The following is a 14,198-nucleotide window of genomic DNA, read 5'->3' as shown; positions in this document are numbered from 1 at the left end:
TTAGCCTTTTAAAAATTCACATCTGAATCAATTACTATTAGAACTGACATTTTCATGAAGCAAAGTTGGTGTAATACGTGAGTATGCACTTGCGGAAATTTACTTCCAAATGGGCATCAGTATCTTAAACCAGCCGAACAAGGTTCCCGTTTAACTACAGAAGTATTCCACCTATCTTAAGATATTCCATGAGCTTTCTACAATTATCTGTATAAACAGCAACAAGTTTGATCTATAATTGACATATGAATATCTAATAAATATTATAACTATTAAACTATTGATTAAAATGCAGATCTCTCATAGAGTTAAGTGATAGCATTTTGGTACATTCACCATTATTGTACTTTATTTAATAAAGATATACATTTGCCCTTGCAAAAATAACAATTGCAAGTTTACAAATAAAACCACAGACCTCAAAGTCATGATGCTTTAAAACTTCAACTTATGAGCAACAAAAGTAAATCTACTTCTCTACAAAATGGTCCATGGCACAATTAAAATAAAAATATCAAAAGGTCAGAGGATCTTAAAAGAACAGGTTTATTGACAATAACTTCATAAATATTCTAAAGAAAATTTCAAGATTTCTTAACTTAAAATGTTTACAATCTGTTCTCACTGGCAAAATATCCCTCAACAAAATAAAGTAACAGGTCACTAAAAATGAATGTCACATTTAAAATTTGCTTCATTTTAACAATTTTGCAAAAATTTAAAAAAATTTTACAACGTGTGATTTTTCTCTCCTCTTGGGTAGAGTAAATCAATGTTTTTATTTCAACTAGTAGACATATTCATAAATATATCATCTAGCTGCTGTGGACCTGACGGTCAAGTCAGTCAGTAGTATATTACCCTGCAAACAAACAGAGCCAAATCATTTTGGTATTTTTAGCCATAGCAATTTAAGTAGTCAAAATGCAAAACTTGTGGTTGCCACCCAAATCACCCAAAAGCATATGATACAGTGTCAGAAACTGTTTGCATCAGTTTTATAAGTTCATCTGTGTACTTCAGGTATCTGAAACTAAAAAAGGGATTCTTTAATATTTTGATAAAAATGTACTCAAATATTTCATAACATTAGTATTTATTGCTTTATATGAATACTGTATTGAAAGCCCAAGCATTCAGTTTACACACAGAAATTACACAGTTATATATCGCGTCACAAAGGCAGTGAACACATTACATTCTACAAAATCTACTTTACAGAAATTTAAAAATTCTAAATATCAAAAGGTACAGCCGAAGAAACAGGTATAAATTTGGCAGCCAGTAATTATGACAGGGAAGTTGCAGCTTGCATGACTTTATATATGTGAATTTGAAAATATTGAATTTAGAGTAATCATTGTGCTTTGTGTTGATCTGAAAAATATAACACTGGCTGTCGAAGAAGCATGTTCAAAAATATTTAATTCACTTCAAAATGTCATACAAATTATGGTGGTTTCTATGCACCCCTAAAGTTTCAGTCATTTAGCTCCAGTACATTACTAAAGTAATATATTAATTCTTCCAGTACAGTGGTGTTTCATATCATTGACATTTGCATACTCTAGAATAATTTAGAAAGAAATGTGTAATATTCACAATGTTCAAAAAGCAAGCAAAAGGTTAAGGAACCTACCGGGTTCTTCTGAGATGGTCTCATGTCAGCTTTATAAGCATTCATTCTACAAAACAGCAAGCTAATGTTTGAACACAATTTCCAAGAAAAAGCACATTTGCTCATAAATAATGAAGTCTTTTTCTCAGGCACCTCAGGAGTATACAAAAGAATTTTAGTTGAAACAGATCTCTCGGAATGTATTTAACCTGGTATTTTAACAGACAAGATTTTCAGGGTTTCACAAGGGCCAGATTTTATTTGAATTACTCAAAAGAGAAAGAAACTGTTTGCTGAAAGAGGTGAACTTAATGAGGTGAACTTAATCATGACCAATAGAAAAAGTATCCACTGTATTCATCTCTTATAGAAACAGAAAAATATAACATTTCCCCTTAGAATAATGTGTGTGTGTGTGTGTGTGTGTGTATGACTTAAAGTTCCATTGTACATAGTCAAATAATAAAATCTGGAAATCAGCATGAAACCCTAAAATGCATGTTAAAATGTTGAAACTATGACCAAAATGTGAAAACTGCTAGAGCTGTCAGAAAGAGACAAGACAAAATGCTTTCTTGCATATACATAAACTAAATAATCTCCAAAAGGTTTTCAAAATTATAATTATTACTTTCCAGTTTAAAAACTTTAATTCTAAATTAAAAAAAAGAAAATCTATACACAAACCACTGATTTGACCAAACCAAAAAAAGTCAGCGGTAAGCAGGACCCAGTGGAGCTGATACTCGCAGTTCTAACATGTATAACTCTTTCAGGATTTATCCCACTAAGTACTTTATTTTACAACCTGCTTCTCTTGTAAAACTAAAGGTCCACTTTATTACATATAAGTTTTATACAGTGTAAAACCAGAACTGTATGTAAAATACCCATCTAAATGTTTCTAAATAGTTAGTCTTGTTCCATTGGTTCATCTGTGACTTCTGGGGCTTTGTGGTCATTTTCCATGGGGGATTCTGAGAGAATCTCTCCAGTTTTACTGGAATTGGATCCTACTATTTCTTCTGTCTCACGGCAATCAGAACCACTACTTACAGGGCCTAGATTTTCACTATCTTCAGAATGTAAATCTTTTTCTGCTTGAGTCAGATCAGATTCCTCCATTTGACTATTTTCCTCAGAAGTCTCTTCATTCACAGTCAAGGCATCATTAGATTCTTTTTCTTGATTTTTTCTTTCTGGGATAATTTCTCTTGATGTCACAAAAGACTCTAAAAATAAGAAATGTTGTTGTAGTTAAATTTTATTTTCAAAATACCTTCACAGTTAAAGTTTCATGAATTGTGATATTCTACAGTTCAAATTATCTCCCCTGAAACTCAGCAGCAATTACACAAACGTGGGAGAAAAGCCCAACATCAGTATTATAAGGAGCTCCATTACGTTAAATTCTTTCATGCAAAAATGAAAGAAAATTTGAGCATCTCCTCACTCCACCCTGTTAGATGGTCTCTAAATACCTTCTTCCTCCTCTTCCTCCTCTTCTTCCTCCTCTTCTGAACAGTGCTGCCTGGTACAACTACTTTCTTTGTCTTTATCCCGAGATGAAGACGATGCTTCTGTTTCTTCTACCATAACTGAAGAAATTTCACTGGAAGATGTCTGACTGGCTGTCTCCCTGACTTCACTTTCTTTGTCAAACCGAAGTCTTTTTACCTCACGCCCTTCAGTTTCCACAGCATCTTCACCTGGATGTTTATTTTTTATAGGGCTCACTGAGGAACCTTCCGATTCAGGTGTTGGGGAGTCACTGTAAATGTTTTTTTAAAGTGTCATTAATAAGATTGTTTTCTTCATCTTCTACATTCTCATTTTTAAGATCTAATAATTTTTTAATTGTATTTCAGTGTCAAAGTTAAATTATAACATTTGGGCAAAGAAAACACAACAGAAAAATTTCAAAGGAACCTAAACTGTTTAATGACTATTTCCCACTAAGAATTAGTCAACAAGTTATATGACCTTTGTATTCAATTCTCCAGTAAGTTAAATGTCCTCCTGGAATAAAACTACCAGTCTACCTTACACATGGACATAACTTTAAATCCTTTCACTCCTTTGGTCTTCTTTCCCTTAATGTGATGCAGAACATTTAAGATGGAATACAAATTTTTTTTTATGATCTACAGTAAGAAATTATTCACAAAATTTCAACTCATTTACAAATATCTTTTCTAGTAACTCTGAAAAACGAAATAAAATGCATCATGACCACTTTGCTTTCTTAAGACTCTAAAAGACGACCTCCCCAAATTAGCAGTTTTAAGCCTTTTCTGTAACCATACTCAACATGTGCTAATGCTGCAAACAGAAGCATAACCACATTAAACCTGTTCTATCCCTCAAAATAATAGTAAATTGTAAATAGTAAACGCTGAGTGCTGAAAACCATCAATGACTATTGTTTCATAAAATTTTTTATTTTTAAATATAAATCACATACAAACCTGTGATTTTTGTCCTCACTTTGCTGTGAGTTTGACTCTTTGCCATCTGTACTCTCAGGCAAGCCATTTGTTGTCATGGGGACTGACAAAGAAACCTTTGGTCGATTAAGTGGCCTAGGTGTTCCGGGCCCATTTATATTAGACCTATGGTAAGATACATGAGCATCACTTTCCCATTTTAAAAAAAGTTATCCCTCCCAAGGTTTGTGTAAAGGAACATATCACAGAAAAATCTGCTGTAATTTTGACTTTCAGATCCAAAGGTTACCAAATTAACTAATTCTGTTTAGTATACCCTTTTAGCCTCCATAAATAAAATGCCCAATTTTTAAAAAAGTGTACTGAACCTGCTACCTAAATTAGGAAAATGTAAACTCTTTGAATATTAAAAATCAAGAATCTTACCTCTCAGTATAATTTGGTGAACTTCCAGGAAACATAACACCATTCATTCGATTTAAACTATTAGAATTGTTTTTTCTATGAGGAAAAAAAAAAAAAAAACAACAGGGAGGGCTCAGTTCTTTAATTTTGACAAGAATCATAGGTCTGTAAGATCTTTTGTAAGATCTTACTGTCAAATGAAAAGACTTCTGTGAGAAATAACAACTATGGGATAATCTTACTGTCTTAATTAACAAACAATATAGGTATATTCTTGAAAAAATTCTTTTAAAACATTCAGTTTTTGTCTCTGAAATCCTAAATATTTTAACCTTAAACCAATGTTTCTCTAATGGGGGCAACATTCTCCTTACAACCCCCCACCCTACCCCCATAACCCTGTATTCCAGGACACATCTGGCAATATCTGAAGACATTTTGGGGGGAAAAGGGGACACCATGGAAGCTAGTGGGTAGAAGACATGGTCCCAAGGACTGTGCCCTTAACTGACATCTTAATTTGCTATATAAATCTTGACAACTGGAGATAGTTTTCCATCATGAAGAGGAATGTCATCAAGTAGCTATTCCAAACCTAGGAGTTATGCCCTAGAGATGCCCTGGAAAGATATCTAGGATGGCATCTCAGGACCCTGAATGCCATGACAGTACATAAACACGACAATGTTAAAATTATAGTAAATCACGAATTCCTTTAATCCGAAATCCCTTTACTGGAAAAACATACAAGTAATGTTACTGGTTATGTTCTATTTTGGAAACTGGGTGGTAGATTCCCAAGTATTTATAAATGTTATCATGCATAATTACACATAAAACAAATGCAACCTATTTTAAGACTAATATATTAGAAATATAATAATTAGAATATACTGGAAACAGAAAAATATCTCTATACTCACTCTGAAGAAGGATAAACACAGCTAACAACCATCACATTCTGCAATAACAAAAATTGGTATTTGAGAAAAGTACTACAATGTAAAATTTAATGTTTTTAATTTCTCAAATTCATCCTGATAGGTTAAATTTCCATTTATTCTGATTTTACTAATCAAAGAAATGTTTAAAAATACTTATGATCAAACAACAAAAATTAAAACAGTAACAAAAGACCAAAATCTAATATCCTAATGCATTTATTTTTTGCCAGTCTTATTTTTTTTTACTCTATTTTAGTTAGTTTGGGGCCCTAACATTATATATTGTATGTAATAGAATAGAACCGCGCTCTCCTTATTCTAGGTAGAATCACCCCAAGATTTTAGACAGAATCACTCCAAGGTATGTAGATATTGAAGCATTCAGCCTAAGTATAAGGAACTTCCTTATAAAGCAATGCCAATCCAAAGCCTGATGTGCAGTATCATATACCCTAAGGAAAGAAACTTGTATTTTTATCTAAATCTTCTTGGTAATAATTTTATTAATATTAATAGTCAATATTCATTGAAAATTTACTATGTACCAGAGTAAGTACTTTACAGTTAATCCTCCTCACTGCCTTAATATTATACACATTTTACAGACGAGGAAACTGAGACTTACAGTAAGTAACCAGTCCAGGGTTACAAAACTTACTGTAAGCCCTGATTTTAAGGCAGGGCAACCCCTGCCTGGTATGACTACTGTAACGTTGTCTCTTCTCCAAAGGTTGCCAAGATGTAATTATTAAAAGTCCCTGAGCTGAAAAGTAATATTGATGAACGATCTCAATTTCCTCCCCTTCAGGAATTTTATTAAACTGAGGGCATGCAAACTCAACACAACGTATTAATTCAGTAAGGACCTATGATCTATTGTAAGTCACAAAGTAATGATTTTGGCTCCCTGCTCCAAGGGCAAAATAAATTGAATTATAACCTTAAAATAAACACTGGACTATATTTTAGCATAAATCACCAAGTGAGGAAATTAGCATCCCACTGGTCCAATCTTGGTTCCCACAGGGCTCCTTCATTCGTTCTTCACAGTAGACATGCCAATTTTTTACTTTGCCTTCCCTCAAACACCTTGATGTCTTTGTTCATCATATTGTTTCCTTTGTCCAAAATGCCTTTCCCTTATTACTAACAGCCCCTCACTCACAGAAACCAAATTTCATTCTTAAATCTGTCCTTTATCAGTATCTAATTTAAATGCTTTGTATCAGTGTTTTCCCAAAGTTGTGCACCTCAGAATTTCAGAACTGAAATAAATGAATTCCATGGGTTAACAAGTTTGCAAAACACTCTATTAAAGTTAAAATATCAATTATAGAACTTCGCAGAACATTTAATATGTTGGTGTATATACTATGAATATCCAAGAGATAATAGTAAACTGCTTTCCCCAAACTTAGTCAATCACACAAGCCCTTCCCCTGCCCCCTCTATTAAATCTCTCCCTGAAACTTTGACCAGAATTCAGAAAACAATTCTGGAAAATTGTTCTGGGAAAAACTTCAGGTAGGCTGAGAAACTTATTTCAAGAAAAGGTGCCGAAAACAGATCTTACTCAGTATCTTCTCTGAAATCTACAATGCTAATTAATATAAGTCCAATAATAAAATAAATACCTTCTCTACTCCTCTAAGAAATTTGTCTGTTCCTGTATAGTTTCTCCTTGGATCTGTTAGCAATTCACATAGTCGCTGAATAGTAAAAGGGATACTGCAAAAGAATATAATTTCATAGTTTGAAGTCATTAATTATCAAGAGAATTAAGAGAATTAGGAACATTATTACTCTAAACATTTAAAGATTTACCTAGTCACCCATGTGTTAAGCTACAAAAAAAAAATAAATGCTGTAATAGGGGAATGAATGGATGAGTCTCTTAAAAACAGGCAAGACAATAGACACACCTGTCTTTTTATTTAACAAGAAAACAATTTTCCCTTTCTTGCAGTAAAAAAGAACATCCAAAATGAACAGAAAGCTTCAAAACTGGGAAAAATTTTAACATTATGAATTCTGATAATTCAATTTAAGTTTACAAGAGAAGTGACGCAAATAATAATCAAGTTAGTTTATTTTAATACAGAAACTTTTCCTCAAGCATTCTTTTGCACAAAAATTTCTTTGAAGTGTTCAAATAAAACTACAAATACTGTTATCAGGTAGAATAAGACAAATGATTCAAATGAAAAACTACTATAGATATGGTTCTGCTCCATAATTACAATTTCACATCATACAATGTACATGTTTCATCAAACTTAAAGGAGATACAAACATACTCAATATTTTGGTAAATGCCTTACTGTTAACTTCACCAAACACCTCAACCATAAGTAAATTTTTACTTGATCAAAACAAATTACAAAACTGACATAAGCTGGAACTATAATTGTTTGATAAAGTTTTGATCTGACATACTATTAATATTCCTCAGACTTACAATCTGAACAGCAAATATGAGCATTAGATATGACAAATGCAGCTAAGAAATACAAAAGACTTCATTATCTGCCATACAAATCTATTTATTCTTCTTATAAAGAAAATTACAAAGCCTCAAATTAACATTCCAACAGTTCTTTATTTTTAATAAGCAGTTTGACACAATACTCTCTCCCCACTGCCCCAAGGTAAAGCAGTTAGTGAGTAATAGTGCCAGGATTCAGACCCAGTTTCTGTAACTTTAAATCCCATGCCCTACTTCCCACTATATCACACATACAGTACTTAAAATTGTAAGTTTATTTTCTGATTAGACAAAATACATTTAGTTCTCAGATTGTTAGCATCAATATTACTATTCTTACATTCTTGTAAAGTCAGTATAAGATTTACAACAAATTTTGAAAATGTATGTTATTCATATGAAAAGAAACATTTTAGCTATTTGAAGGGGCAAGAATCAATCTTTTCTCAAGTAGCATCAAACCTAGAGTCAGAAAACTACCATTCTGCCAAAAAACTGGGCACTAATTAACTAAAAAATGAAATGTTCCTGGTATAACAAATATTCAGAAGCAGCCAGAAATACAAACCTTCTTTGGTATTCATCACAACTGCTATAGGCAATTCCTTAGGGTTCCTGAAAAAGAAGACTCTTTTCCTTGCTTTTGAAACTCTATTCAGCATGAAATACACTGTTAAAACTAAGACTCTTTAAAATGGAAAAAAAGCACAAAGCATACCAACATTACGATTAATCAAACAGTAAGTTATACATCTGTTCTGTTCATTCTTATAAAGACAACACATAATCGAAAACCTATAGTTAATACACAAAACTGTAACTCCATTAAAAAATTTTTTAAGCATTTCCCGAAGCTATATATATATATATATATATAAAACAAACAGTATCGTGCTCCCTTCGGCAGCACATACAATACACAAACAGTATCAGTTTCCAAATGGCCTTTTCTCATAATCGAAAGCTTCTAAAGGGCAGGATTTCTTCACATAAGTTATGCTCAATACATAATTTATTCATATACATATGTATCTTAAGTGCATGATTTCAGAATGGTATACCTGAACCGTAGCCCCTCTTTTAGTTCACTATTCTGCAAACCTTAAACACACACACACACACACAGAGTTATTTCCTCATTGATTATCTCATAGTGATACTGTCACTAAGTTTATATATTCAAAACAAAATAGCACCAGTGTTAAAAAGATTCAAAAAGTACTTAACTGACAAATACTTAAACAGATGTCTAGTTATATCTTTTCCTCCAACTAAATTTCTTTCACACACCAAAAGCCAGTATTTTCTTCTAAATTAAAATAAGCTTTAAAATATCAGTATCTTTAAACTTCCTGTTTAACAATGCTTACATTAATACTTGGCTAATTTTCTTTAGGAAGGTAAGAAAAACTGTAGTCAAATATTAACAATTTATGGTTTGGTGAATATCAATACCGCTTTTAGAGGGAAAATGCATTATGTTTCTATAGCAATGTTAGCAATAACAGCTTATGATAAAATGAGTTTACATTCTAAGACACTTTAAGAAGCTTTAGAAGTCATTTTACCAAGTGTCCAACAGATGGCATTTAAATGTCCTAACACTTACCTTCCTCACTTGAACAGGCTAAACTATTTACTTGTAAATAACAGTATGCACTGGAAATTTCAATATTATCATTTTGAAAATTGCACTGAAAGGTCTCTTTACATACAGTTAATACTTTCAAATAAATATGAAGGCTTACTGTAGACTAGAAAAACCCAATAGTCAAGTAGATAGACATATAAATAATTACAATAAATGGTACTAAAATTATGTTCACAGTGTTATGAGGATAGAATTAAATGTATGCTAGGGAAACAAGCATGAACCTGGGAACACTTAGTTTGAGGTAGGTCTTTAAAAGGAGGCATAAGAATCAACTAGATAAATCCAAAATGAATGTGTCACAACTATATGAAAGGTTTGCTTTGTGTTCCTCTTCCATTAGACATAGTGCACAAACTGTTTATTCTATCTCCTGAAAATATTAAGGCTCTTCCCAATAAAAATCACTAGTTAAACCAAGACACATTTAATTTAAGAAGAAAAAAGTGCTAAGAAGAAAAAAAGTAAAAAAGGAGACTACTCAATGAAAAATACAAACCAGAATCCCTAAATTTTGGGTAATGGGGGAAGGATGTTCATCAGCAAAGGTATATTGTAAAATAAATAACTCAGTAGAAAAATATTTTGGGTTAAATAAAATGCATTCAGTTTGATCTGCAGTATGTAACCTTTTCTTGCCCATATTGTAAGATAAAAAACTAAGATTACTTAAGGAACAGAAAAAAATATTTTTAAAAGGACATTGACTAACTTTTTAAATTAAAAAAAATATATACCTACAAAATCCAATAAAACTTATTCCCCCACCCCAACACAGTAAAGGATCCAAAAGTAACAGGTCCTTTCCACAAGTATTACACAGGAAACTGTTGACCAGTCCTCTTTTAATGTACAAATTATAAGGTAGTGTGGGTCTAAGAAAAACATACTGACTGGCTAGTCCACTGAAAGACCTTGAATTCACTGGTCTTAAATCTTCATGTCCTTATTATCTGGAAAACAGATTCTGAAAATGCACTTCTCACATGATTATCATGAGGACAAAACATGACATAGTATACATAAATCACTTAACAGGCCTGAAGTATTTTTATTAAGTAGTCAATATCATCATCCTGATCCCATCTACCATTTAATGCAGCTTGTAAGGCACAAAGTTCCAAAAACCAACTACAGAGGAACAAAACCAAAACTACATCTGTTTTTTAAAAATATCCTTTTAATTCCAAGGAAAGCAATTAATCCTGATTAAATAGGATCACACACATTTTGTATTAGCTACAGCATATCTTAATTTGACTGCAATCGTCTCTATGTACTAGCTAAAAAAAAATAAAAAAAAAATATAAAAAAAAATCAAGTTTTGTATACCTAAAAGCTATGGTAATTCAAATAAGAAAAGCTACTGAACATCGGAGGAAGACATCTAAGCATAAATTAGCAATTCGATGCTATTTTTTAAAAGTAAAAATTGTAAACTATAAGGCCAAGCTCTAAAGAAATAATTTCCAATCTTATATTTTAACCTGAGATTACAGTTTGATTAAAATTTTTCTTAATCTGTTTAAATGCTTGATCATTAACATGTATAAATATTCTGAATATATACCAAGGCAGATGGAAAGAAGACATTCAATGGAAAAAAATGCATACTTCATTCAGATCTAAGATAAAAAAATCAGATAATTGACTACCTTACCTTTATATTATATAAACAACTTTCCTCATGAAAAAGATAAAATATAACAGAGGCTATTAGAGTAAAAAGCTAGACAGATAATCATAAAATCAGACACCCTAAGAAAAACGCTAAAATAGCCAATTAACTTTTGTGCTATGCATTAAGGTGTGGTTTTTACTATGTCTTTATTTTCTGACTATTAATGGCCACATTTATACAGTGCTTTAGTTAACAGAATTACTTATGAGTATGTCAGACCTATTTAGGTAGAAACTAACTCGTAAATACCTCTCAGCTATCAAAGGCTGAATGAATGAGTTCACTTTTGTTTCCTCTTAAGTCCTACAAAAGTCAGAAATACCACTAGAATACTGTGATATTATTACCTTTATGTAAAACAATATGCTCTTTCTATATTCAGGCTTTAACATGTGGGTAAATATACACATACATAAATATTCACATGCATATATTTTATACTTCAATTCAAATACCAGAAATTCTGAGATGTACTGAAAATGTCATCATGAAATGACAAATAATAAAAAATTAAGAAAATGAAGAATATGCCTTTTCAATAATGGTAAATAACTTTAAAGTAATATCTGCACCATTCCCTACTGCAAATAAATCTATAGCAACTGTCAATAATTTTAATCAAGTTAGTCATCTTTTATAGAGCCTGCAGTAGTCTGAATTGTTATTTTACTTGCATCAAATAAAAATGTGAAGAAAAAATTCATTAGATTTTTGCTAGCTCCTAGCTTTCAATTTAAAATATATTCCTATGCTCAACAATGACACAAATAATTAACAAAAACTCTATTTTTCCCAACCAACCTAGGAGGAGAAAATTGAGCAAGCACTAAATAGGGCAAGGAAGAGAACAAAGTAACAAAAAAGCTTAGAACCCATTCTTTCATTCCGGAATAATCTTGAACTGTAAAGCAAACCACACAAAATCAAAAAAGGAGTATGTGTTTTATATCTACCATCCAGATTTAGGAGTATAAAAATCTCATATACGACCTTTAAAAGAATAGGAAAAGGCACACTTTCAGGTGCAGAAACTCTACAGAAATATCTGTGTTTGTGCACACACACAAATCAAACAATCATGTGAAAATTTTCAGGACTAGGCAAAATCTGGTTAATCATGTATTGAAAGAACTTGAGAGAAGAAATTCAACAGTCAGAAAGACTGTCATGCCAAAAGATGATAAGCACTCCTCAGTGTTGACAATTACTGCCTTAGAAATGATGTAACAACGGTTTTTAGGTATCACGTGGTTGTATACTTTTTCCAGAGCTCTCAAATACAGAGCCACGCTATTTTAGTCAACTACCCAAAAGAAGTGAAACTTCCTGCTTATTTCAGAGAAGTTTCAGGTCTATCACCATTGTCAAAGGGGGGACAAGACTTAAGTAATTAACTTATTTGTATATTCATTAATTCTTTTATTCGCAATAATTTAGAGAATATAAAATACTCTTTTTAAAACTTCTAGGAATGTTAAGCAACATTTTCATTACTTCCCAAAATCCCTCTTTGTGTACCATTATAAGAATGTACTACTAACTACTAGCATTTTCTAAATTATATTCGTGGTGTCTATGACAGGCGAGGATTTTAAAAAATGGCCCTGGTTTGAGTAATGAACAATGTGCCCTTGTTCATTATAATCCCAAACAGAGGACATAAAATAGCAATAAATATATTTTAATTGACCTTTCCATGCAAGTTTCTTAAATTTTTAAATTTTAGTTTGTGGTATTTCCTCACCAAAGAAAATGTAACTTCAGTTCTGGAGAATAGCTATAATCTATCTTCTCTTATAAAAATTTTAAAGTTCAAAAGTAACTTTAAAAGGACAAGAAAATATGGTAAATTAAAAAAAAAAAAGGACTTGAGCTCATCAATGTAATTCTACGTACTATGTATGGCACATTAAACCAAATATAGATACAGAATTGTTCATTCATTCAATACTTGTTTGAGAACCTACTGTGTTTCCCCGAAAATAAGACCTAATCTGAAAATAAGCCCTAGCATGATTTTTCAGGATGACATCCCCTGAACATGTAAGCCCTAATGTGTTTTTTGAAGCAAAAAATTAATATAAGACCTGGTCTTATTTTCTGGGAAACACGGTACTATGTTTAGGCATTCATGTTCCAGGTCTTTACAAAAGACGTTACCCCTACTCTCCAGAATCTTAACAGTTCAGGAAATCAAGCAAACAAGTGAACTGACAATTTCCACTTCAAAGAGGGAAAATTTGTATGACAGTATACTAAAATAATTTTTAGAAAAGAGATAATCTTTTTCATGTCAAAACACTATATAGTACTTAATATAGTTTTTACTAATTAAAAACAGAAACAAAACTTAACCAAAATGAAGATACTGACTAGAAAATCACCAAAAGAAAAGAAAAAACAAAAAAGAATATGAAACTATAATTCATAAAAGAATTGCTAAGGACATAAAATGTTGTTCAATTTCACCTGCAATCAGAGAAACAAATACATACAAAACTAATGAAGAATTAATTACACTATCTGTACTTACACATGCACAGAAACACAAATGAACACATGTTCTAAGGTCAACTTGGCAGTATCAATAAAAATGTTAAGTATGTGTGTATACTCTGACCTAGCAATTCCAATTCAACAAATTAAAAGGAAAGCAACAATAAATCTATACATATAATCAATACATGACATTCATCAACACAAGAAGGTATGTACAGGATGCTCACTGAAAGCACTACTTGTAACAGACGAAAAACAAACATCCACCAATGGGAACAGGGCAAATGAACTAAAACCTGTTCACATAACAAAAAATACAGCCATTTCAAAGAAATAGGCAAAAAAAAAAGACAGCTGTAAATGTTATTGATATGAGAAGATTTCAAAGTTCTTCTAAAAGGAAAATACAACTAGCATATAACAGTTATGAGCCCACTTTGATTCTCTTCTTTGTGTACTCCTATGATA

General features: G+C 31.7%; 1 protein-coding gene across 2 annotated transcripts in view; it reads right to left on the bottom strand.

Annotated features, from left to right (window-relative positions):
* Nucleotides 1-530: 530 nt before the first annotated feature.
* Nucleotides 531-14,198, bottom strand: part of PPP4R2 (protein phosphatase 4 regulatory subunit 2) — a 57,663-nt gene continuing 43,995 nt past the window's right edge. For both annotated transcript variants that reach the window (XM_019719690.2, XM_074313297.1), the window contains 6 exons: nt 7,049-7,142; nt 5,394-5,431; nt 4,492-4,566; nt 4,087-4,230; nt 3,100-3,389; nt 531-2,850 (listed from right to left, as the gene is read on the bottom strand). In XM_019719690.2, the coding sequence (XP_019575249.2) occupies nt 2,531-2,850; nt 3,100-3,389; nt 4,087-4,230; nt 4,492-4,566; nt 5,394-5,431; nt 7,049-7,142 (961 nt within the window). In that variant the 3' untranslated portion in view covers nt 531-2,530. The remainder of the gene's footprint in view (nt 2,851-3,099; nt 3,390-4,086; nt 4,231-4,491; nt 4,567-5,393; nt 5,432-7,048; nt 7,143-14,198) is intronic.

This window comes from Rhinolophus sinicus, linkage group LG10, assembly GCF_036562045.2.
Source record: "Rhinolophus sinicus isolate RSC01 linkage group LG10, ASM3656204v1, whole genome shotgun sequence".
NCBI classification, from domain to species: Eukaryota; Metazoa; Chordata; class Mammalia; order Chiroptera; family Rhinolophidae; genus Rhinolophus; species Rhinolophus sinicus.
Note: the sequence above shows the minus strand (reverse complement) of the source record. Positions and strands in the feature narration are given on the sequence as shown.